Genomic DNA, 26,958 nt, shown 5'->3' on the forward strand with positions numbered 1-26,958 from the left:
ATGGTGGTCATCCGCATTCCATACATTTACATTACTTCCCCTTGAATGTTTACCAGCCAATGATATAGTTGCCTTATTGAAAATCTTGCGTGGGAAACCTGATGGGATAAAACCTAAGCGAAGGGAAACATAGTGCAACATTCTTTAGGATCATTGATGTAGTGCTAGATGTGCTCAATATTGCCTCGTTAAAACATTATTAGGTGAAATTTAGTGGGACAAAAACTTAGTCGAAGAGAAAAAAAGTACAACGCGCATATGTCCTTTATTTTGAAAGTTGTTGGATGCTCCCCTCATGAGATATTGTCCCTGATAACAACATACTTAAACTATTTGATGGTAGGAACATTAATAAAAGTGAGATTGTATCTATCTTCTTCAGAATGAGCTTTGGCAACTCTAGTATATAATTTCTTCAGTATCATCATAGACTATCTTTCATTTGTATAGCTAATGAGGTTAGAGAAATACCAAAATATCTAGACTATTTTTATGAAGTATTTCACTAATGTAAAGTGATTAGAAACAATTCAGAAAATAATTATACATGCTTTAACATAGCACTAAAATAATACAATATGAAAAATAATACTTTACTTATACGAGGATAAGTGTATAGATAAACTACATAACATAGCTAGACATTCACAAGAATTCTTGTATGCTATTTAAGCAATTCATGAACTCTGCAAGAGTAAATTTCCTAACTTCTTCAAAAATGAATACGTTGCAATGATTTCGGGCTTGAATTCAAATTCAATTTAATAGAGTACTCATTAAGGCAATTTAAATAATTTTCTTTTAAGAAAAATTGAGTATATACTTTGAACGGGTTAATTAAACTAACATCTCTTGAGGCTTATCGATTTTTTTACAAAACCCTTTCACATTTAAAACATTACACTAACACCCCCCTCATGTTTTAATTCACTTTTAAATAATCCCTTCAGTCAAAGTTCTACTAATAAATTAACAACTTTACCCTTACAACTAATTAATTAAATAGAAATATATTAGAAAAAAACATTAATAATAAATTAAACATTAAAAGAATAAATTAAAAACTTAAAAAATAGAAAAGGCGAAAAAAAAAAGAGTAAACCTAAACCTTCCCCAATTCCATTCCCCGCCGTTTTCCCTTCTCGTCGTCCCACCATTGCCACCTTCATCCTTTTGCTTCTCCCCCGCCCGACCCTCGCTACTCACTACCCCGTCACTGCTTTAACAATTTTGCATGCCAAAGCCATCCATAGCTTCTTCAATCTCTCTCTCCTTCTTTTCCTCTTTCATCCCGCATCTTCTTCCTCTCAACAAAAGCTCAACTGGAAGAGAGGCGAGTTCCCGGGCGTCTCGGATACATCGACTCCAGCGACTTACAGAAAAACTTGCGCTCCTTCCGCTTCATTTCCGCTCCTTCCGCTTTGAAAAATGTGAAGAATAAGGTGGATCAGAAGAGCAATGCCAAGGCCTAGGTCAACACTGTCACCGAGGCCCTGTCCGACGCCATTGAGAAGAAGCAGTGTCTCTATGCTCTTGAGGTTTTTGCCCTTAATTTAAAGAAAAATTAAGAAAATTTTCATCTTTGTCTGAACAATCTGACTGACGAGGCATTTTCTGTTCTTAACCTGATGAAGACCCTCCCGCAATGCCAGTTACTCACGGTGCCTCGATAAAGGTTTGCATTTGATTTATTTCATTTTAAAATTTTAATTTATGTTTTAATGTTTAATTTATTTATTTTTAATATTTTCTTTATTATTTAATTAATTAGCTATAAGGGTAAAGTTGTCCATTTATTAGCAGAATTTTGACTGAATGGATTACGTGAAAGTGAATTAAAACATGAGGGGTGTTAGTGTAATGTTTCAAATATGAGGGAGTTTTATGAAAACTCAATAAACCTCGGGGATTGTTAGTATAATTAACCCAACCTTGAGCTTAGGCTCTTTCAATACTTTGATATTATCTTTAAGCAATTTATAAATTTTCATGTCACTTTCATATCTTTTGGGATTTGTTCTTATGTATCCCTAAAAAAATCGCTTAGATATGCTTTAAGCATTATATAATCCTTAAAAAATTTCACATAATTGTGAATCCCCATAAATATGTAGTATAAACGCTTCATAAGAATAAAACATGGTTGCATATATAATTTTCATGTCTCCATGGTAAACCTTGTATGGTACCAAGTGAGTTTATTTTACACATATTCCTATCCTTTTTGGCTTTATAATTGCGTGTTTCAATTATAAGTCCAACCGCAAGTGGTTCTTTGCCACAGTGATAAAAAGATGTTGAGCTGTTGCATAACGGCGTGAGTTCAAACTCCGTGGATGACTAATCTAACATCTAATCTAAGGCCATCTCCAACCGAAGGGTCCAGAGAGCCAGAGGGCAAAAAATAGCCCGAAAACAGTCTCCAAGGGCTAGGCCATATGGCTCGTGGGCCCCATGAAATCTGAAAGGGCCAAAAGGCCAAAGGGCCAAAGCATTGGCCGCATGCAACCAACCAGCCAACCTGGGGGTGGCCAGAAATTCCAGCAATCCTGTCGGATATAACCGACAAGAATATATTTAATATAAATTTATTCATGTCTGTTATATCCGATAGGAATGCTTAAACAAAAAATTGAATCCAACGGCTAGCTGACGCCAGTTACTGTAGGATTCAATTTTTTTTTTAATTCTTAAAAATTCTAATGTTTTTCCTATAAATACCTAAACCATTCATTCACCATTCCTCACAAAATTTAATTTGTAGTTTTAAATTTAATTTGTAGTTTTTAAATATAAGTTGTAGTTTTTAAATTTAAGTTGTTGTTGTTTTTAAATTTAAATAATAAATTATGTTTGACCCTATGACCCTTTGGCCCTCGGTTGGAGACGGTTTTTTGTGACATGGCTAAAACGAGCCCTTTGGCCCTCGGTTGGATATGGAGGCAAATATAGCCCTGTACTGTCCATTAAAATATTAATATCTTGAAGGACCAAAAGGTTAAAACGAGTTCTTTGACCAGCTCTCGGTTGAAGATGACCTAACCAAATTTATCGTTTGACAAAAAAAAAAAAATTATAAGTACAATCATTCCACATCTTTTAAATATATTCAACTTCATTGAATTGCCTTCTCCAGTTTAGCCAATTATATTTTAGTTGTCGGCATTCATCACTCTGTATAATATCATCTTATAGCCCTTAACAATATAGTACGTACTGTAAATCCCATATGTCATAGATGATTATCCATTTGACACCACTTTAGATAACTAATATTGCATCTTACAGATAACATAAATCACTTGCCACAACTTTAGATTATCAAATCCGGACACCAATCCTTGTAGATACTGATTGTTTTTTTTGTTTCCTCACTTTCTCTATGTAAACTTTATTGAGAATAATGTTTCTGATTATTTCCCATTAATTCTCAAAGTAATATTACACATGTATATATAGTTACACTTTGGGTAAAAACAAAATAAATTCCCTACAGTAACTATCTAACTGAAATAGTAACTATTATGAGTTACCATTACAATGAGGTACTATTTTATCCTTATCACACCCCCTCAAGCTAAACGGAGAGGATTGAAGAGAGAGCTTGGACCGAAGATGAAGAAATCTTTGTCGAGGAAGAGACTTGGTAAAAAGGTCAGCAAGTTGATCAGCATTGCAAACAAACTGAACTCGGATCAAGTGGGCTAAAACTAGCTCACAAATATAGTGATAATCAATTTCTACATGCTTAGTACGAGCATGAAAGACAGGATTTGATGCTAAGGCAATAGCAGAAACACTGTCGCACCAAATCTGAGGAATGATAGGTAGCTGGAAACCAATATTAGTGAATAATTGACAAATCCAAGTGAGTTCGACTGCAGTATGAGCCAAGGAGCGGTACTCAGCCTCTGTAGAGGATCTAGCAATTGTGTGTTGCTTCTTTGCAGACCAACTAATGAGAGATGGACCAAGAAAAATACAAAACCCTCCTGTAGATCGTCGATCCCACGGGCAACCCGCCCAATCAGCATCAGAGAAGGCTTTAAAGATCAGGGAAGAGGAGGATTTTGGAAACCACAAACCAAGCCCAAGGGTACCTTTTAAGTATCGTAAAATCCGTTTGACTGCCTGAAAATGTTGCTCTCTGGGTGAATGCATGAACTGGCATACCAAATTAACAGCAAAGGATAAGTCCAGCCGGGTCCAAGTTAAGTATTGGAGAGCCCCAACAATTGATCAGTACTCTGGCGGAGGATACCATATTGAGAATAATGTTTCTGATTATTTCTCATTAATTCTCAAAATAATATTACACATGTATATATAGTTACACTTTGGGTAAAAACAAAATAAATTCCCTACAGTAACTATCTAACTGAAATAGTAACTATTATGAGTTACCATTACAATGAGGTACTATTTTATCCTTATCAAACTTATCTTGCGGCTTGAATTTCAATCTTCTTGATTGCACTGTCATCCATATAGCAAAGATATTCACAACAGCAAATACAAACCACCACCCCCCCCCCCCACCCGCAAACAAAAAAAAAAAAAAAAAAAACAACGACGGTAAAATTGGTCTCCCCGATCTAATTTTATTTCATCACCAATTTCTTAAGTATTCTGCTTTAGGGACTCAAATACGTTTGATTAAAACATGATAACCAAAATAGTAGATCAACATCTTCATGATCGCTTAATAGGTGCCCATAAGAGCGGTTATATATTGTAACATAAATAATAAGGTAAATTACACAAAACTACTTCAACTATGAGTCGAATCACAATCTCATACCTCATGTTTTAAACAATATAATTTCATACCTCAACTTATGAATTCGTTGCAATGTCAAACCTGAGTTAATTTTTTTGTCAATTTGTTTATTAAATGATGATATGGCAGGAATGAAGCTCACTTATTCCCCAACTAAAATAGAAAATTAATAAATTACTAATTTTTTATTTAACAATTAAAATGAATTAAAAAAAGAAAAAACCTTTCTTCCTCAAATTTTTCCAATTTCCCAAATTTTTCCGGTTCCTCCCCTCACCTCAGGCGCTTCAACGTCGGCGAGGACTACCCCGTATTTGACAGCCTCTTCGATATCTGCATGGCCTCCGTCAGCGGCTCAATCGTCGCTGTCGATTCCGACGTGATTCCCATTTGGGTCGTTGAATTCCAGGTTTCGACCCATGTCGAACTTGCCGGCGAGCAACGGGGCGACGAATGGGACGTTGACATTGGTGAAGAGGCCAAAGTATTGGCTGGCGAAGGCGTTGGGCGGCGAGGTGGAGTTGGAGAGGACAAAGCAGAGGCCGAATCTCGGGATCGACGGGAGGATGGAGAAGATGAAGGTGTTGGTGAAGGAGGCGACAGAGGTAGAGTTAGAGGTGTGTTTTCTGAGAATTTTTGTTGGGTAGAAGATGCAGCCTACGGCAAACTGGTAGGTGTTATTTGTGAGGCGAATGGCGGCGTAGAGTCGGGCGTCGTTGATGAGAGTGAGGTCGGTGGCAATGGTGATGTTGGAGAAGGAGTTGAAGCGGAAGTCAAGAGCAGAGGTGCGAAGAGGAAGAGGTGGTTGAAGAGAATGATGAAGACGGCTGAGAAGGATGGGTGGGGGGACGGTGCAAGTATTTAGGAAGGTAGTCGACGATGGGGGTGTAGGAGAAGGGTAGTGGAGCAAACTCGGGGAATTGAAAATATCTGAGGAGCATAATTTTTTATTGATTCATTTTAATTGTTAAATACAAAATTAATTTTTTGTTAATAATTAATTAATTTTTTATTTTAGTTGGAGAATGAGTGGACCCCACTCTTGCCACATCATCATTTAACAGTCAAATTGACAATAACTTTAATGAAAGTCTGATATTAGAACGAATTTATAAGTTGAGGTATGAAATTGCAATGTTTAAAACATGAGGTATAAGATTGTGGTTCGACCCATAGTTAAAGTAATTTTTTGTAATTTACCCTAAATAATATGATTTTCAGAATTAGTCAAATGTAAAATCTTTATAGATGAGAGAACTTAGGGTTCATAATACAAAAGACTTAAATATAATCATTTGAAGCAGCTTATAATTAAAATGCCTCCAACATGTAATAATTTGGATAAATTACATTTTACCCCTCAAGTTTGGATGCAATTGCGAAATGAATTTTACTTTCTACTGGAAATGAATACAAAACATAAGTATATTTTCTATTACTAACGTGGCGGCCATTCTATGTTAAAGGATCATCGCAAGATCCTTTTCCTAGAGATCCCATGATTGGGACTGTGGATGCAAATTTCTTTCTCCTTGTTCTTAGACAAATTACACCTACAAAACAAATAACATCTTAGGTCAAGGCCAAGAGCCTCACGTGCCCATGATGAATGGGGGTTAGGGGGGCTTTGGCCGAAGAACCATTGATGCCAAAGTTACAATTTTGAGAGAAAAGTGTTTAGAGAATTTTGAGAATTTAGTAAGAGAATTGGAATTGAGTTTTGGAGAAAATGAGATGGTATATATAGGGGTGTGGCCAGCCCCCTTAGGAGAGATGGTGACCGGCCATTTGTGGTATTTTTGGGTGTAATTTGTAGTTAATTAGTCAATTAATAGATTAATTGGGTAATAAATCAATTAATTAACTAATTAATATAATTTGGAAGGAATGTTTTGGGGGTTACCTTGTGGAGAAGATTTGATGAGGATTGATGAAATAGGTTTTGAATAAATAATTATTTTGGACACTTTTGATTTGATTGAGGGATGATTGTCCACTGCTCGTGAGTAGGAGTCCCGGTGTTCCTCGAGGGTAATTTTGTCCTTTTAACCCTAGAATTCACGTGTCGCCTCCATATTTTTCTTGATTATTTTTGGCTCCACAGGGATTGTTCATCGTATATCGTATGGTTAGTTTTCATTTTTAAATTTTAAAATGATTTTTTACCGCAAGATGTACGATGAACGGTCACGATCACGGGATCCCCAAGAAAAAGATCTGGCAAGTATCCTTTTCCCCATTCTATGACCTCTTAAGATCACTTGATCAGGTTTGCAGAACCTAATATGAAATTTACCATCACTAGTATTCAAAACTCAAATAATTCTAATCTCAAAAAATCCTCTTAGTAACTCTACTTCGAAAATATTTCACTTCAGGGAATGATGTAGGACTAACGAGATGTAACATACAAAATTTAGGTCTAATAAATAAAACATTGTTGTAGTCCTACTAGATTAGGAATGAGATTGTGTAAATCCTAGTATATTTTGAAATATCTTTTATATTCCTATTAGGAGTTGATTACCTATTAAGAGTTATAATCCTAAAAGGATAAGGAATTAACATTCCCTACTACTATAAATAAAGGTACAATGGGGGTGGAATAGAACACACCTCACAATTACACATCTCTCTCTTCTTTCTCTATGCCGCACCTTCCCTCTCTCTCTGGCCTCCATAACTGTTCAGTAAATTATGCTTACAACAAACACATATTTATTAATATATAAAAATAAATAAGTCCAAGATGAGAAAAATACTAATATGATTGGAATTTCATGATACAACCAAGTGCGATAAAGGGTGCTTCATTGAAATTTGAACTCTGGAGAAGCTTTGAATTAGATATGAAGTCAGCAAAAGAAGGCGTTTGCGTGTTTTTATTTTTGTCAAATGATAAATTTCGTTAGATTAGTCACTAACGGAGTTTGAACTCACACCGTCATGCAATGGCTCAAAACATTTCCACCACTGTTATAAGAGCAATTCCAGTTAAGGGCTCCCCATGGCAATATGCAATTGAATCCCCTCTAGTGAATACTAACTGCTTTTAATGAACAGTAATAGCCTTTTGCATCTCCATCTCTAAACTGAATAGCCATAACAATAGACAATAAAATATTAGTATTTATTTATTTTATAAAATAATATAAAAAATTAATTTAAATTTCGAATAAGATTTTTAATCGATCTTGTCATGTCAGGTGTCATTATCCGAAAGTAAAATTTTTGTAGATAGATTTCGATAAAATTTTTAAACAATTTTGTCACGCGATATGTCTTTACCTATTTAGAATCATTGAAAATATTGAAATGTGGTGTAAGGTGGGAGAAAATGATAAGGTAATTATAGAAAAAAAAATTTATAATTTTATAATTTTTTTTGAATATTTTTTGGATTTTTAATTTGTTTAAAAAAATTATTAACTTAATTAATCTAGACCATTGGATTACAAAAAATTTGAAATCCAATAGCCCAGAACGTGACACGTGGCCCACCCAAACATTTATGAATTTTTTATTTAAAAAAAAAATTAATGTTGAAAAAACTAGATCATTGATCTGAAAATCAAATAGTGCAGATTCAACATGATTGAGTGGGGTTGACATGTGGGCCCCATCATCTGAAAATATGCTGGAGATGCGTAACCACGCGCCTTCTGCAAATTCTTTTAGAATGTGGTTGACATCAGCTTGACGTCACTTTCCCCTCAGGCACTTGGGCCTTGAATTCCGGCTTGACCTCTCCCACGAGCTTCCCTTTAGTCCAATAGCCCTGATGGGCTGGAGCTAGTTTTGGGGGCAATTGGATTGGATTTGTTGCCAATCTCCATTGCTAGATACTACAGTGGGGTTGCTCTAAAGTGCTACTTACGCGTTTGCACGTTTGCAACAAAACAAAAAAGACGTTATTTTGGTGTCGGTCAATTTAAAAATATTGATTCATTAGTTCATTTGTCTTTGGTCAGCATAAGAATCCAACGAAATTTCAGAAAAAGGATTTTATATGTCACTGGATTAGCAGCAGTCAACTGCCCCACGTATCTAAACATGAACCTTCGTCGCATGTTGAAAAGTAAAATCGCATATAAATACAAAAGATATACACCTACTTAGACAGATGTGAGAACGGCGATATCCTGTCGAAAGTTTCCAGTTATTGCAGATGAGAGAACAATAATATTTTAAATCCTAATTCATTTATTTTTAGTCAGATTTTTTATTCCCTTAGTATTTCTTGGTAAAGACCACGAAATATCTCCAGGGCGGGACAATTATTTTGGGCACTAGAAAGTAGTAGCAACTTCCCACTTTCTCTTGACCACGTAATCAACTCCTCTTTTCATTAATATGGGGTTTTTGTTTTTGTTATTTTTCTGAAGTTTTAACTTTAACTCCTTTTAATTTAATTATAATTTTAAAATCATTGAAGGACAATTTAAAATTTATAATATTTTAAACACTTTTGTGTTGCTCTCTTCTATATCTTTATATATAAAGCCCGAAAAAAAAATGACTCATTCATAATCTCAACTTACCCTCTCTAATTAAAATTTAAAATAAAACAAATTAATTTTAACAAAATTTCAAACTAACAGAACAAAACTACCAACTACATGAACCATTCTTCTTTTTATTATTTATTTTTTATTTTTTTTATTTTTTTAAATTTTAAAAAATAAAATAAAATAATAGTATAAACAAAACAAAAAAGGCGAGTAAAGAGTGAGATGTAAAAGAATAAATCGTCACTGCGGGTGAAAGACTGGTTTTATACATGGAAGAAAGAATGCTGTACACTGTAGACGCGTTAACTGACAGCAACAACAGCGAAAGAAGGAAGTTGTAAGGAAGTTGTAAGGAAGTTGTTATAAATCGGAATGGAGGAAGTTGTAAGGAAGTTGTTATAAAACGGAAATGGAGGAAGTTGGAAGGATGTTTATGTGGTGTTGGCGTCGTCGTTGGAGGAGTGGTGACGCCCACTGACGCTATATAGATCACTAGATTACTAAAGGATAAACATATTAATTGACAGCGTCAACAGCGGAAGGAGGCCTTAGTGATGGAGATGGAGATGCAGATGAAAAGTTACCTGAAAGATGGCAATGTTGGTTCCGTCGTCGGAGTAGTGACGCCTACTGACAGCAATGTTGGTGTCGGAGTCGGAGTAGTGACGCCCAATAGCACTGCCAATCACGAACTTGCTGCTCAGGTTCTCCCTGCTTCCCTCGCTTCCCTCCCTTCCTTCCTCCCTCCCTCCCTCCCCTCTTTCTATCCAATCAATTAAGTTCATTAGTTCCCCTATACCAAATTTCTATATGCACCGTTACCAACTCATTTTTCGTATTTTATTTCAACTTTCAACTTCCAGCCCTTGCTCAAGTTGCGGGTCGCAGCCTTGTTTTTCAAAGCTGCATATCAATTTATGGAAGGTGCGTGCGGTTACTCTAAAAAACGCAAACTTATTGCCTGATGGTTGGCTGTTTTGCTCGTTATGTTACAGTTATTTCTGTATGATTCTAGTCCATATACGGTTGTGCAGCAAAAGGTAGTTGGGAGATGAACGAGATAAATACAACCGAGGAAGCAATTCCAACTAGGTACTACTGCTACAGGTGTCGTCATCTGGTCACTGTGGATGTCGAAGTCGAAATCAAATGCCCTTTCTGCCAAGACGGCTTCATCCAACCATGCGAGGGTGTTAACTCACGCTACCTAACCATGTCATCCGAATCTGAGCTTTCTGAAAGTGGTTCAGATGGAGAGGTGCGCACCATTTTAATTTAAGGAAAGCTAATTAAAATCGTTTGAAAACTTTAAATTTTAAAGATAAGAATAAAATAAATGGTAAAGTAAATAGTACCAAAATTAATCTTTTAGTGTAAAAATTTGATTTTTCATCAAAGTGAACAGCACCGGAAGATTTTCGTTAAAATTCCCTTTAATCTACCCTTTGATCAAACCTTCATTGTCTTAGACTCTTAGCTCTTAAAACAAATATTATCTTCCCGTATTCGTTTATCATTCATAATTTCAAATGAACTTTGAAGTAATTTGGGCGATTCCAACTCTTGATTGCAGGGCCTCGTTGACGAGCAACGCCATGTGATACGGGTATTGGTCTTGAGCTTCAGTCAGCTGGTTTTTATCCTTGGGATCGGAAGGTTCTCTGTTTTCTAACAAAAAAAATAGAAAACTTTTAGTCCTAAAAAATGATTGCTTTTAGATAAATACTGTAAGTAAGATTAAAAACTAATTTTAGTCAATTGATTTGTGTCCAAATGAGATTAAAAACTAATTTTAGTTGTTTAACTCTTGTCCAAATCAGCATTTATATTTCACGTCATATTTAATTTCTTTGATGTAATTTACTATGTTTTGTCTTCCTATATTACCCCTACATATTACTATTAAATGTTTTTTTTTTATTCAAAATGAGCATCGGCCATTTAAGGATGCAACATCAAAGGACACCTTGACTTTTTTCATGTTGTAATTTAGGCAGGATGATATGAAAAATCTTTCCGGGCACTATCATAAATTAATCAAAGTCAAAATTAGTCTACTAATGTGGAACATACCAAGAAGGTCAAATAACTAATTATAGGGGGCACAATGGGAACAAAAAGAGCCATTAAAGAGTTTAAAAACAACAAAATATGAGTTATAATAATCATGATGACATGGAGGAATAAGATCAAGGCTTAAATGTTAAAATAGTCGTTGTGTTTTAGTTATTGGATCAATAGTCCTTATGTTTTCAATTTGACCATTTTAGTACTTATGTTTATCTTCATTGACCAATTAAGGACATTTTCATTAAATTTTTATAAAGAAACTATAATTACTATAAATTTTTTTTTAAAATTATTTATTTGATTTAAAATATTAAAAAATAATATTAAATTAAAAATTAGAAAAAAAAATTTCTCTTCTCAACTCTCCGACCTCCTTCCTAACATTGTCCTCTCTCTTTTCTATGCCACAACCTTAATCATTTTTTAGATTAAAAGTTTTATCTCTTATATGTGTTATTTCTGATTGATTTGCATTTTTATATAAAGATAAAGAGTAATTATATATCATATAATTTTTTTTATGAATTTTCTAAAAGATATTGAATAAAATGTCCTTATTAATTGGTTAAAAGAGACAAACATGAAGACTAAATTAGCTAAGTCGAAAACACGAAGACTAAATTGGTCATATGACCATAAGACAGGGATCATTTTGACATTTAAACCTAAGATCAAATATCTAATCCCACACCAGGTTTTAATGAAAAAATTAGAACTTAATGTGGATCCTATTACTCACTAGAACTTCTACTGCAGGTTACTTCATCAGAGTGGATCCTGTTACTCACTAGCTGCGGCATCGAGATTCTGGCATCGGTTTTTGATCAGGTTTCCTCCCCACTTAATCCTCACTACGCATTAATTGGTATGCTGTTGGCAATTGTGGCTGTACTTGTTTGCATCTGCGAGCTCCTTCAAAATGCTATAAAGGAAAGAGTTGTATTGAGGAGTCGGGGAATGCTATGGTGTTTTCACTATCCAACTCCAAATAACATGCTTTTTGGTACATTCCCTGAAATTTTTGGATTAGGTCTGGCCATTGTTCAATGCATTTGCTCAGCAGTGCAGTATCATTTCAGCCGTCGCCATGCTACTAGTCCTATCAAACTGTCCCCTTTGCCTGTCGTGTTCGCTTTCAGTTTGGTTGTTTCAAAATTACTTCAGAGTCGGAGGTGCACCGTTGATGACACTCTTCAGGATGGTACCTAAGCAAAGACTAGATTCAAGTGAACATCGAAAATGAATCTGAAAGAAAAAAGACCCAGAAATTTTTCTCAGCAGGGAAACATGTGAAGTTGTCACCTTCAACTTGTTACGAAAGTTCATACAAGCTTCTGTGTAGAAATAGAAGATCATTGTTCAACAAATTATCAATTTCTTTTATGTTTAGCAGTATTGATTGCTGGGAGAATTAATTAAATTCTGCAGAAGGCTTTGAATTCTACAATTGTCCGATCACATCCTAGTCCTACAAATTGAGATGATTGCCTAAAACAGAAAGAGATCTTCTTAAGTGATTCGCACCTTTGAAATTTCATCAAAGGGTAAAAAATTATTACACATTTTAAGAGGTCAAAATAAATGAACCGTTTGATGAAATTTGAAAAGTTCGGATCACTTGATAGGGGATTCTCGCATGTCTTCTTAATTAATCCCGAAGCTCTAAAAATAAATTTAAAAAGTCACATAATACTACAATTCAGGACGATTTAGTAATATTTCTCTTAACTGATAAGTATAAAATTTTAAGTTATTGCTTGTACATTATAACGCTAAATCAACTCTTCATTTTTAATGTAAATAATATCATTTATTAAAAAAAGAAAAAGAAAAAAAAAAGAGGTTTAGACCAAAAATTTAAAAAGAACTAAAAAGAGAGGTTGCCATTGTTCCACTGTTAGCATTCTCAGACAACTTAGGTCCGAATCTTGTCAATAATAAATTTGATACCAAATTAGATTTTATTGCGTATCTTAGCTAAACTTCTCATTCCTTAATGAAAATATATCGTTGTATGAAAAAACCAAGGCTAGTAATAGAACTTGATAAATTCCCGACGATATGAAAAATGAAATAGAAAAAGAACTAGAGGTAAACAATTAAACAAATAAATACCTACCACATCAGGTTTAGGCCACAGCATGACGGAAATGAGGTGGGGAGGGCTCTCAATTGAGCATCCATCTTCTTCCAGGGACTATATTTACAGATCGCGTATCACAATTGGCAAAGGGAAGCAATTTTATACCTTTTCAGTCTTGCTCCGTTGCTGGCTGGGCTGTATAACATCTCAACCGCCTTCTCTGGTTGTCTCTCTTGTCACCGGGGCTGTTGATCGTGTTCCCCTACTTTGGGTTCGATATTTTGGCGGAGGATTGGAGATGGACCTGGGCTTGGAAGCAGCAGACAAGCTGAGACGAGACAAGGTTGTAGCGCTTTAGCTTGAGACGGCGCTGGGGTTTTCTCAGGGAGAGGAAAGAAGATACTGACTGCATTGATCATGGAGGGTGTGAACGTTAAATGTGAATGGCAATATCCATCTGCTGTTATATATACTGTGTGTGAACACTCTTATTTCCGCTACATATTGTGTGTTCACACTATCCATTAACACAATCTTGTCTTATTTTTTATTGTGTGTTCACACAATCCTCTCTTGTTTCCGTTATATATTGTGTGTGAACACAATCCTCTCTTAGTTTTTATTGGTCGACCAATCCTCTCTTATTTGGATTACTCTATTATTTCGTGACTGACTTGTGTGTGAATGCAACCTAATTACTTGCGTGGGACCCCTGTCTCACCGTGTACCCCAGCAGCTTCCTCGCTCTTTCTTCCCTCCGTCTACAACACGTTATTTGGATTACTTTATTACCCCTCCAGTTTCCCCCCTCTTTCTTCCCTCTTTCTGCATCACGTTATTTGGATTACTTTATTACGCCCTTCAGTTGCCTCTCTCTTTCTTCCCTCCTCCAACACGTTATTTGAAATTATTTTATTTGTTGCTATGTGTTGTGCACCCCCAGTTTCTTCGCTCTTTATTTACTCTGTGTGCAACACCAATAAATAATATGATTTAAATTTACTTTAATGACAATCAAACTTAAAATTTTTCATTTAATAATAAAAATGAATATTACAAATCACAATACGTTATTTGAATTATTTTATTATTTGTTGAGCTGTGTGCCCTGGGATCCGCCCACGTGGGACACCTCCCTCTCCGTGCAAGCCAATGGCTACTGTTATCTACTAACTTTATTTAATGATAAGGGCAAGAGCAAAAAAAAAGAAAAATACATAACAGAAGTTCGGTGCTTCAGCCTCTTCTCTTCGAAGCTCACCTCCTCTGCACCAACTCCTTCACTGTCGGCATCCCCACCCTCCCCGAACTTCACCTCCGATTGCCGGCCAGCAACCGCCATGGCGACGAGCTTAGCAACAAGGAACAAGAGGATCAGAGCCAGCGACGCCGTCCACTGCCCTTGTTAGCCTTCCTTCTCTCTTTCTTCACCTTTGAGTTTCTGCTCCTCTTCTTCTCCGCCAACCTCTCCTTATAAGCCTCCAGGATTTCATGGATCAGTTGCCGGTTCGACGAAGCGTCCTACCGTGCCCAAAAACTCATGTAGCTCCTGAAGCAGTCACACTGGAACGTAGGAGGGTGGTCCACCTAAAACTATTTCAAACCCATATTTGATCCAAGATGCTAGAAGACATTACTAGCAACAGATTACAACAAAACCAAGCTAATTTTACCTCCTCTTTTCAAGGGTTGTAGCTTGATTCCATTAGAGCAACTCTCACCGAGAACCCCTGCTTGGATTATCCTACTTCCCATTACCAAATTTAACATGCAATGGTACCATAGTTATCCCCAGCTTGCATAGGTCTTGTATTTTGGTGGTTTGGGGTCTCAATTAAATTAGAATTTGTGGTGATGGTGCTTGGAGTTCTTTTTGGATATGGTGGTTTAGAGAGAAGGCAGAGAGTTCGAAAAGAGAGAGAGAGTTCTGGAGTGTTCACGTGGGAAAAGGAAAAGAAGAAAGAAAAGGGGAAGAAAACAGAGTGGGCCAGGTGACAAACACAACACAGTGGTGCAGTACCGTTAAGTTTCATAAACAGTGTAGTAAGTTTCATAAACAGTGTCATAAGTTTTCATAAACAATGCAGTAAGTTTTATAAACAGTGTCGTAAATTTCATAAACAGTGTAAAAGTTTCATAAACAGTGTGAGGACATGAGTTTGCGCGTCAGATTTTTTTAAATTTTTTTTAATATTATAATTATGTCCTTTTCATTAAAATTTAAGTTCTTTTGTCCTTTTTATTAAAATTTAAGGGTTTTTCATTAAAATTTAAGTCTTTTTAATTAAATAAAGTTATAGCATGGTTTTTTATTAAAATAAACTTAGTCCAAGCCCTTTTCATGAAAATTCCCCCAAAAAAAAAAAAAGAAAAACAGAGAGAAGATAAACGGGATAAAAAGGGTAAATGGGTAAACGAGTATTAAACGGTTACGGTTAAATGTGTATGCGTTTATGGGTATGGTTAACCGTTTATAAACGGTTATGGGTATGAGTATAACCGTTTAGACAATTACCCAACGGGTAAACGGTTATGCGGGTATGAGCATAAACGGTTATGGGTAAATAACCGCGGTTACCCGTCCGCCATAACCGTTACCCATCCCTAGTCTATAGTCACGGATTGCAGATAGTGTGCAAACATTGATGTCGTACAGCCATAATTCTTCTAGTGTAAATTCATAAATCAATGGTCTTACTGATAGTTTACATTTGTATACTTCACATCCCTTAGAGGCGAGGAACAAAGTATGTGCTCGGAATCGTTAACAATGTCAAGTATGTATGCCATTCAATTGTGAAACACCGATATGAATCCTTGTTTACCAATTTTTGTAGGCCTCAATATCCTGACGATGTTATAACAGAAACGAGATCATTTTAATGTTTAATTTAGGCTTTAGTAGCTTTTCACCTGATCACAACATCAGCATGGAAATATAAGCAGGGTATCCAAACTCCACCTGTACACTCATCTAGAAAGTACTGAATCTTACAGTGTCAACTATTTTAGATATCACAATCTAATTGATGAGTACAAATTGTATTGTGTATTTTATCTCGAAGACTATATTTTCTTGTGATATTTTAGACTTAAATAAAAGAAATTACATGGTTTTGTGCTTTGAAGGCCAACTTAGTGAGATGAAAAAAGTTCCTATTATTTTCCTTAATGTTTAGTCAAATGTGTTGCTTGAGTTTTATATGGTATAAAAATAATGTCTTTTACCAATCAGTTGAATTAGCAAAACCATTTGGGTTTGGCATATTGTCCATGTGTCATGGAATTAGTAATACCTTTCCACCATTTAACAACATTTCCATCCCTAAAAACCCCTTGGCAATAGTTAATCCAATCCATCTAAATAAATAGTAATTGCTTGTAATGAATGATAACTGTCCAAGTGCATCTGCACTCCTAAACTGAATTGCCTAGGCAATTCAGTTTAATTTTTTTTAATAAAATAATTTAAAAAAAATTAATTTTAATTTTGGATAGGATTTTTAACCAATTTTGTCACGTCACGTGTCATTATCCGAAAGTACAATTTTTGTGGATAGATTTTCGAAATTACCTAAATACAAAAAATAAATATGAAAGTACATAAAGTACTAAAAATAAATACGGCATTACATAAATACAAAACAAAATAAATACAAATTACAACCCAAAGTGAATGGAAGATTATGGGTGCTGAATTTCCTAGTGACCTCCTTACCGATCTGTGGATCTCTGTTGCTAGGACCCCTTCCACTTGTTCCCTGTTTCTTGCACGATTCCTTCGCACCACGTCCTCTTTTTCCAATCTTTAAAAATATTTAGGATTCAAAGACATTCCTTCTAGAGGCTTGTTCATAGTGTCACGATCTTCTTGAGTCATCCTTTTTTCTCTAAGCATCTCCCTTTCTTGCCTAAGTAGTTCTTATTGTCTCTCATTAGCCACATCACGTTTCTCAATAGCCGCTATGATTGCTTGTATATTCACAACTTTAGCTTCATCTCTAGCCACGTCCCGCAACAAGTTTAGTTCACTTTGGCAAGCAAGTTCTTCCATATATTTTGTATACTTACTTATGGAAGAACTCCTTTTTTTCTTTGTAGCTTTTTTACCTTGAGGCCTTAGTGAATGAGGGGTTGGTTCCAACACTCATTCAAGGGTCGCTTCTGGCACTTCTAATTTATCGCCTTCCTGTTGATGCGAGTTTACTTCTGCCGGATAGTGTATAGGGATATTGTGCATGACAAGTTTTGGACCGATTGGCACAACTCTGTATTTAGGACAATTTTTTACAACATTCCAACATTCCAACATTCCGAATGGTTGAATGAATTGTTTTTGTTTTTCGCATTGTACCAAGCTTGTGCTCAAAGAGTCTATAAAATGTGGGAGAAGACAATTTTATAATTAAATTAATTAATGTCAATTTGGTTGTAATACAAATAAATAAATAAAATATTGTAACCTGATTCACTAAATTTTCGCCACTTCGACGATTAGAAAGAGCTTGAGCGTTTGCGTCTCTCCAACAGGTAAGTGATTGGTTGAGTGTTTTCCAACGAGCAGAAAAAGATTGATCCATTCTTCTAGCGCGAATCTTCTCACAAAACAAGGTATGAACCGTCTTCCACACTTCTTGCAAGTGCATCTCATTACCTGTAATCGGATCATGAGTAGCTTGAACCCAGCATTCACACAACTAGGGTTGGGTTCAACTTGCAAATTGTGCAAAATTCCTTGTGCCACTTCCTAGCCACATATACATAATTACCGAAAATCAGTTATCGCTAGCCAATCGTTTTCTTGCTGTTGCCAAAAATTGGTTGAGCCAAAATTATTAGTTGGTTTGGTTGGTAAATGGCACAACCGGTGGTTTGCAAATAAGGTACAAAAAACAACAGCGACCATGCACCAACTTGTAAACAACAAACTAGAAAAGAGAAAAAGAAGTTGTTGTCGCTATTTTTCAATTGATGATAAGCCAACATAATCATGACTTAAAAAATTAAAATGGAAATCAAATCAAAACTTAATAAACCAACAACAATTGTCAGTAAACATAATCCAAATAGTTAAAAGTTCACAAACTCAAAAGTCTAACTAATATAATTGTCTCAATTCAATTGTAGCGACTAATGCTTAAACAAAAAACTCAAAACTCAAAAGTATGGTTCTGGTTATTATAACCAGGGAGGTGTGCATTGAAGAGAAGAAGAAAACTAAGAGATCAAGTCTGCTCAAAGTTGTGCAAGAGTTAGAAAAAAAAAAAAAAAAACTGAACATCCTTTATTTTTTAAACCCTAAAACTAAGGAGTCATTTATTTTCTAAAACCTTAAAAATGAGGAGTCAAGCATGTAAAAAATACCTAAAATATCTAAATAGAAAAAAAAAACAATATATATATATAGGTAGATTAGCCCGACTGCAGTGAATTTACTCTTACTCGAAAGCACTTGGAGGGTAGTGAGTCATCAGCTTTTTACTTGTATTGCCACTAAAAGGTGCTTTTTGGTTGATTGTGAGTTAGTCCCCATCACTTGACATTTAAATCATAGGCACATGGCCTATGCATTAATGGGAAGGCGCCAATTTGTCTCTGAGCTTGATGCTGGGCTTCGGACAAGTCTTATTTTAATCGGCATCTTTGGGCTTCTACATACTTGTTGCCCAAGGTTCCAATATTAACCCAAACAGAATGTACATGAAGTTCTTTATTGGCTCTTCGTCCCCAAATATGTTCAGTTGTGACATCACCTAGAAGAAAGAATGAACTTCCCAATTTGGAAACTTGCAATTTTGCACTGGAACTGGATCAAGAAAAGGCTAAAGAATGAGTTTTCTTAGGTTCAAGTTTTGACTCGTCATCTCGAGATAACTTATTTTGGGTTATACTGTTGGATTTTTTAGATCGACGAGCCTGAGAGCCTTACTCTAACGACACCGATAGTGTCCCTAACTTGGTAATTATCACTGCCTAATTCATCAGGTGTGATGTTTTATCACAAAATGCTCCAGTATTAGTTAGAGTGGGGTAATCCTATTTAAAGTTACTATTTTTTACTTTCTCCACTGATGTGGGACAGCCAACACGCCCCCTCATGTTTGAACCCCATTTAGTGGTTCACACGTGGAGATCCACTCATCGGCGATTGAAACTCAGAGGTCTGCTCAAATGGAATTCAGAGCTCTACATATTCATTTTCCTTTGAAAAGTGTTGTCTTTATAAGTTAGGTACAGTCAGTATTTATCACATAAACAGTAGACGCAAAGGCTTTGATAATTTTCTTATCGTAATGCGAAAGTTCCACGATTTCGACAAGAGATTTTAAGTGTCATGCTTGAGTGTCGAAGACCCTTACACAATGGCAGAGCCATGTTAAAGGCTGCCATCGGCTATAGCTCAAGTAGCTTTTGGTGAAAAATAAAAATTTACATGTAATTTTCATTGATTTTCGGATGTAGTTAGCCCACCATATATTTAGTCACTAATTCTAATTCTCTCAATTTAATTACATAAAATTATATAATATAGTTTACAAACTATCTCTCTTTTTCTTACATCCTTTTTCTCATCGCTTCTTCTACATATATGTTTCAAGTTTGGATTTGTTTGAATTTTAACACGTATTTGTTTTTTAAAGAAAAATTCTTGGCTCACCTTGTGAAATTATTTTCTTGAGCTAGTTGATACAGTGGAAAATGCAATATCAGGTTTCTTTGTTTATAAAGATTTAAATCTTTAAGCTGGCCCACCCGATGAAAAATTCCTAGCTTTGCCATTGCCCTTACACCATCAGCTTTGCGCCCAAAAATTGCAAACTTCCAACCCAGCCCCTCTCCTCCAGAGCTAAGGAAGCAACTCAAGGAGCTGATGAGAATAGGCTCCGGCCCTGTACAACCATTGTAGTCTTTTTTCAGCGCGAATTTTCGGTCATGCCTGAAGCATGGTAATTTATTATTTACATAATTAACAAACTAACCAGTTACTGCTGCCGAAATTGCTGAAGTGAATAAATTGTGGTGTATATGTTAACTCTATTTTCTACCAGCTTCGCTGCTGTTTAAGTACTATAAATAGCTTAGCCAGCCGCATCATTCATCACAGTCGATAAAAACTCAAAGAGTACCATATAGATTTAGGGATTGGATTATATATACAAATTATAATTAAGTAGAGTGATGGCTCGAGCACGCTGTTTAGGGGTTTCGAGTACTATAATGGCCACTGCTATCTTGCTTTGCAAAGGCTCAGACGGCCTTGTATTGTGCCAATGTGTTTACTGAGTTCAGCTCTTGCATGACGTTTGTCGGGGGATTGTCTTCTGAACTATGGAAGCAGTGCAGTGACTCCCTCAAGACTTTAAATGCGATGGCAAGACAGCGATGAAGGTGGTCCGGAGATAATATGCAAATGCATTGAGGACTTGTCTTATTGGACCAACGTTAGTTTCAATGCCTCTCGCATCCAGGATTTTCCTACCAAAGCTCTTCAAGACGCATGTCCAGCCAAAGAAGAAAGAATAAAACTTTGACAACAAGAGAAGCCAATACAAAAGAAGTCTTGGTCAAGGTCGCGGACGTGGACGTGGTTGGAACTTCAACAACCATAGCAACTATGAAGGAGGAGGAAGCTCAACAAAAGGTCGTGGAAGAGGACACTCAAACTTGAGGTATGAAAAATCTCAAGTTCAATGCTACAATTGTCAAAAGTTTGGGCATTATGCTTGGGCATTTAGAGCTCCAAGCAACAGGCTTGATGAGAAGGTCAATTATGTGAAAGAAGAGAAAGAAGATAATGACATTGTGCTACTAGCATGCAAGAACAATGATGGAGACCAAGACTATACATGGTATCTTGACACTGGTGCCAGTAACCACATGTGGGGAAGAAAAAGCATGTTCGTAGAGCTCAATGAATCGGTGAGTGGCAACCTTTCTTTTGGAGACGAATCCAAAATACCAGTAAAAGGAAAAGGTAACATCCTTATTCCCCTGAAAAATGGTGGTCACCAATTAATTTCAAATGTCTACTACGTGCCCAATATGAAAAGCAACATTTTGAGCTTAGGTCAACTCTTAGAAAAAGGTTATGATATTCACATGAAAAATTATAGCCTTTTTCTTAGAGATGACAAAGGAAGATTAATTGCCAAGGTGAAAATGTCAAAGAATAGGATGTTTCCTATGAATATTCAAAATGATGTTGCAAAATGTCTCAAAACATGTTACAAAGACATATCCTGGTTTTGGCATCTTCGCTTTGGGGGACTAGAGTTATTGTCCAAGAAGGAGATGGTGAGAGGCTTACCGTGCTTCAGCCATCCTGATCAAGTTTGCGAAGGATGTTTACTTGGGAAACAGTTCAAGAAAAGCTTTCCAAAGGAGTTGACCACGAGAGCCCAGAAGCTACTCGAGCTTATTCACACCGATGTGTGCAGTCCAATAAAACCAAGCTCTTTCGGTAAAAATAATTATTTCCTTATCTTCATTGATGATTTTTCAAGGAAAACCTGGGTGTATTTCTTAAAGCAAAAATCATAGGTATTTGGAGCATTCAAGAAGTTCAAAGCCGCCGTAGAAAAAGAGAATGGTTGCAAAATCAAAGCCATGAGATCTGATCGAGGAAGAGAATTCACTTTGAGGGAATTTCAAGAGTTTTATGAAGCAAATGGAATTCATCATCCTTTGACAGTTCCAAGATCCCCTCAACAAAATGGTGTGGTGGAAAGAAAAAATCGAACTATCCTCGACATGGCTCGAAGTATGCTCAAAAGTAAGAGATTGCCTAAAGAGTTATGGGCAGAAGCTGTAGCATGTGCTGTCTACTTATCCAGTCGGTCTCCAACAAGAAGTGTGTGGGGAAAGACTCCGCAAAAAGCATGGAGTGGAAGAAAACCAGGTATTTCCTATCTAAGAGTTTTTGGAAGCATAGCCCACATACATGTACCAAACGAGAGGATAACCAAACTCGACGATAAAAGTGAGAAGTTCATCTTCATCGGCTATGACTCAAATTCAAAAGGTTATAAGCTGTATAGTCTGAATAATGGGAAGACGATGATCAGTCGAGACGTGACGCTTGATGAAGAAGGAGAATGAGATTTTGGCTCTCATGCAAGTGATCTTCACTTCTTTCCTCAGTTTGAAGAAGAGAATGAACAAGGGATGATAGAGCAAGCAAGAGAGGTTCAACAAGAATCCACTACTCCACCTGCTTCACCAACATCAACCAATCATGGTAATTCACCAGCATCAACATCGTCACTTGACTCCGATGGCTTTGTGTCATTTTGGAAAAATAACGAGTTCCCATGTATCATTCTTATGGATTGCTTCGATTTCTTCATCCATTGCTTTCCTCCACTTAGTATCTTGCACTACTTCTTGGAAGTCAACTGGTTCACAATCAACAAAGAGACAAAAAAACGTAGGATTATCAAGTTTTACAAAGAAAAATGCCAACGGAGAGGTCGAAAGATACAAAGCGAGATTAGTGGCGAATGGCTATAGTCAAAGAGCTGGAATCGACTATGATGAGGTATTTGCACCCGTTGCTCGGTTGAAAACTATACGATTACTAATTTCTTTGGCAGCTCAAAACAAATGGAAGATTCAACAAATGGATGTGAAGTCTGCTTTCCTAAATGGAGTCCTTGAAAAAAAGTCTACATTCATCAACCGTCAGGCTATGAAATCAAAGGGCATGAAGACAAAGTTCTGAAGCTGAAGAAAGATCTTTATGGGTTAAAACAAGCACCATGAGCATGGAATAGTCGCATTGACAAGTACTTCCAAGAAAACAACTTCACCAAGTGCCCTCATGAACATGCTCTCTACGTCAAAGTCAAAGATGGAGATATTCTAATTGTGTGCTTAAATGTGGATGATCTAATCTTCACCGGAAGTAATCGAAGCATGTTTGAAGAGTTCAAGAGAGTGATGACCAAAGAATTCGAGATAACCAACATCGGGCTGATGGCATACTACCTAGGCATTGAAGTCAAGTAGAACGAAGAAGGCATTTTCATCTCCCAAGAAAGCTACACAAAGGAGATACTAAAAAAAGTTCAAAATGGATTACTGCAAGCCCATAAGCACGCCGGTGGAATGCGAAGTTAAACTAACCAAGCATGACAAGGGAGAAAGTGTAGATCCAACATTTTTCAAAAGTCTAGTTGGAAGCTTATGCTACTTGACTTGCACAAGACCAGATATTCTCTATGTCGTCGAATTAGTCAGTCACTACATGGAGAATCCCACAACTACACATTTGAAGACTGCCAAAAGAATTCTTTAATATCTTAAAGGTACTGTTAACTTTGGCTTGTTCTATTCAAGTTCTAATAACTACAAACTTGTTGGATATAGTGACAGTGATTGGGCAGGAGATTCCGACGATAGAAAAAGCACTATTGGATTTGTGTTTTTCATGGGAGACATTGGATTCACATGGATGTCAAAGAAGCACCGATTGTCACTTTCTCTACCTGTGAAGCTGAATACGTAGCTGCTACCTCATGTGTCTGTCATGCAATCTGGCTGAGAAACTTGCTGAAAGAATTAAGCATGCCACAAGAAGTGCCAACAGAGATCTATGTCGACAACAAGTCTACAATAGCTCTAGCAAAGAATCCAGTATTCCACGATAGGAGCAAACACATAGATACCTGCTATCATTACATAAGAGAGTGTATTGCAAGAAAGGATGTGCAAGTGGAATACGTGAAGTCACAAGACCAAGTCACCGACATATTCACCAAACCACTCAGGCAAGAAGACTTTGTCATATTGAGGAACACAATTGGCGTCACAAGACAAGATTAAGGGGGGATGTTGAATTGTAATCTTGTATTGGCCCAAAGATAATGGATCCAGCCCATGCACAAAGAAAGATCCATGCACATGCTAGAGAATTCTAGCAAAGTTCAAGTTGGTGGAAGAGTCTAGAAGAATGGTGAGAATTCCACCAACATACAAGATTAGTGTAGATAATTCTAGCTTAGGAAGGTAGTGGAATTATCTAGATATCTCTAGCATGATGCTTCCATGCTTCTCCAAGGTTCCATCCGTGCCTATAAAAGGAGAAGGCATCCACACCATTTGTAACAACCAAGAGAGCAAGTAGTGAGAAGTGAGAGTGCCATGTGAGAAGTGAGAAGAAGCAACAAAGCTTCTAAGAGTGTTTGAGTGTTTCCTCTTGTACTAAGTTTGTGAGTGAATAAAAATCTTGTGTAATACTTTGAGTATTCTTTCTTTCTCTTGCCTATCAATTCCGCTGCATTACATTCTTTTTTGTGAGATAAACATCTCCAAAGTAGTGAAGTCTTTTTAAGCCCCAACAATTTTGTAGTCAATATTTCAGTAACGCACTTGTCATGTTTTATCTTTTACGTAGTTGAACCAAGCAAGTTCTTCATTAAAACTTTAGCATACTTATCTTCTCTCTCTATATATATAGTACATACAAGTACACACAATATACATGTATATATTTGGTCAAGCTCTATCTCTATATCTATATAATATATGTATCTACTAACCATAGCTAAGAAGTGCATGCCCAGGAACTAGCCTGCAAGAAATGAAAAGTGAAATCACAAGCATTAAATAGAAAAATTGCATTGAACAGCAGTGAAACATAGAAATCAACACATGCATGAGCTTGGAATCAGAGGTTGCTAATACTGACTGTACACTTCACAAAGCTACATCTGATATTTTGAGTCTAAGACGCAATTAAACTGTTTAGACCCGGGAATTATAATCGCCTACTGGCTCTGTAATTGAAGCAACTAGAGTGCCACCCACTGACGCAATTATCTCACACAAGAAAACAAGTTAGCAAGATATAGATACATGCCTAGTGGTCAGATGACACAGAATTAATGTAGATTAAATGTGTTAAGATTAAAGAACATGTTTTAAGCATGAACCCTGTGATCCAAACCGTAGGATTCATATCAATTAGTAGTCTCAGAAATGCAAATGATTTTTTATTCTTAAGAAGTACTCTGCCTTTTAAAAATACTCGTACACATGCCAATGAGATAAATCTTATAACTGGAGCACTGAGAGTTATGCCTATACTACTAAAAAGATGCAAGTTCAGTTTTATCTCACACATTATAATTACAATTTAGTACAGGGAAGCTGTTTGAGTATACCTTACCTTATCCCTACTTGATGCAAATCAATCATAAATGTCGACTTTTCGGCACTCATAAACTTGCTTCCCATTGCGCAAAATATTCTGTAAATAGAAATAGAAACTATGGTCATTGTTTTTTTTTTACCAATGTCATGCAAGCATAACACTGTACGTAAGAAAGCTGTCGGTATGTAGATCAAACCTATCAGTCAAGCCAACAGTTGCCGAATCTGCTGGTACAAACCTATCAGGAAAACAATTAAAAGCTATCTGAAAAGAAATTTTTGTCAATGTGTAGATCTGCAAAAATTTCTACACCAGAGGCATAGCCAATGGCCACCTATGTGAAAGAGACACCAAAAATCAGCAAGAGGGCTACCATAGAACCAATTCAATACCATTAAAAATAGTCACAACCATTCATACAATATAGACATGTTAAACATGTATCTTAGAACAATTCAAGAGACTACACATGTCAAAAGTATCACAACCCTACAATTACAAACACATCAAAAATACAATACGATTCTTCAATCATGGAGAACCCCTAGTCCTAAACCCTAAAATCTAGTCACGAGGACTAAAACATTACAAACCTGAGAACTATCATAGAGGCTCCACAAGGAAAAGACCACACCAACCTCTGATGATTTTGCAATCGTTTGGCAAAGAAACCTAGCTATAAGCCCTTCCAGCAAACTTCGAGTTTCCTTCTTGTAGTAATTTGTTGGGTGCACAAATCATAAACACCACCACTTCAGATTTGAACAACAATCGCCGGTCTAAAATCCGATATTGAACAAACCATGGCCATGCACAACCACAAAATCTCTCTCGACAAAGCAAGAGAGCGACCACAACCACGAACTGAGGACTCTCCTCAACAACGCGAGAGAACGACTGCAGCTAGAAACAAAGATGGGAAAAAAAAAAATAGATCAAGAAGTATTGCCTGAACACAACACCAAACGCAAGGGTTGGCAACTAGGGTTTTTTCTCTTGATTTTCTCTTGTCTTGCGAAGAATCTTTGGCCTTTATTCACATGTACCAGGGTGCATATATTAATTAAAAATTAGTCATGTTTCATTACTTTTAATTTGTCTTACATTTTCTTACATTGAATGCGTGTAGAGATTAATTTGTAAAGTTTTCTTTCAACATCTGGTCATTAATATAAAGATAAGGATGAATCATTGCCAAACAGGCATATAAAACAAAACCAGATACTTTGTATCAAAACTCAATGCCGCACACATATTTATGCTCACTGTATTTTCAAAAATGTTATTCTAGATCTTTCCTGTTCTTCTATAAAAAGGGCCCAATGCTTGTTTGTTTTGTACATGTTTATGAATAAGACAT

At 36.3% G+C, this 26,958-nt stretch overlaps 1 protein-coding gene and 2 long non-coding RNA genes across 9 annotated transcripts; 1 reads left to right on the plus strand and 2 right to left on the minus strand.

Moving 5' to 3' along the window:
• Nucleotides 1-9,667: 9,667 nt before the first annotated feature.
• Nucleotides 9,668-11,198, plus strand: LOC103448390 (uncharacterized). Its single transcript, XM_029088901.2, has 4 exons — nt 9,668-9,995; nt 10,155-10,215; nt 10,326-10,549; nt 10,865-11,198. The coding sequence occupies exons 1-4, from the start codon at nt 9,846-9,848 to the stop codon at nt 10,961-10,963; spliced, it is 534 nt and encodes a 177-aa protein (XP_028944734.1). The 5' UTR covers nt 9,668-9,845; the 3' UTR covers nt 10,964-11,198.
• LOC103448391 (uncharacterized) lies at nt 10,641-14,048 on the minus strand. Of its 5 annotated transcripts, none has more exons than XR_003766907.2 (3): nt 13,481-14,048; nt 12,101-12,566; nt 10,641-10,959 (listed from the first exon to the last, which is right to left on the minus strand). It is a non-coding gene; the product is annotated as an uncharacterized lncRNA (long non-coding RNA). The 5 variants fall into 5 exon arrangements; XR_011572733.1 differs by having other exon boundaries at nt 12,150-12,566; nt 13,481-14,010; XR_011572731.1 differs by having other exon boundaries at nt 10,641-10,952; nt 13,481-13,885.
• A 10,623-nt stretch (nt 14,049-24,671) lies between these two features.
• On the minus strand, nt 24,672-26,772 carry LOC114819619 (uncharacterized). 3 transcript variants are annotated; one of them, XR_011572735.1, is made up of 3 exons: nt 25,795-26,767; nt 25,614-25,694; nt 24,672-25,016 (listed from the first exon to the last, which is right to left on the minus strand). It is a non-coding gene; the product is annotated as an uncharacterized lncRNA (long non-coding RNA). The 3 variants fall into 3 exon arrangements; XR_011572734.1 differs by having other exon boundaries at nt 24,672-25,694; nt 25,795-25,836; nt 26,192-26,765; XR_003766909.2 differs by having other exon boundaries at nt 24,672-25,694; nt 25,795-26,772.
• Nucleotides 26,773-26,958: the final 186 nt, after the last annotated feature.

The sequence above is a fragment of the Malus domestica genome, chromosome 11 (assembly GCF_042453785.1).
Source record: "Malus domestica chromosome 11, GDT2T_hap1".
In the NCBI taxonomy this organism is placed as follows: domain Eukaryota; kingdom Viridiplantae; phylum Streptophyta; class Magnoliopsida; order Rosales; family Rosaceae; genus Malus; species Malus domestica.

Coding starts and splice junctions, on each gene's coding strand:
- LOC103448390 (XM_029088901.2), top strand. CDS start 9,846: ATGGAGATGGAGATGCAGATGAAAAGTTACCTGAAAGATGGCAATGTT. Junction 10,216..10,325: donor TGCATATCAATTTATGGAAG/GTGCGTGCGGTT, acceptor ACGGTTGTGCAG/CAAAAGGTAGTTGGGAGATG. Junction 10,550..10,864: donor AAAGTGGTTCAGATGGAGAG/GTGCGCACCATT, acceptor TCTTGATTGCAG/GGCCTCGTTGACGAGCAACG.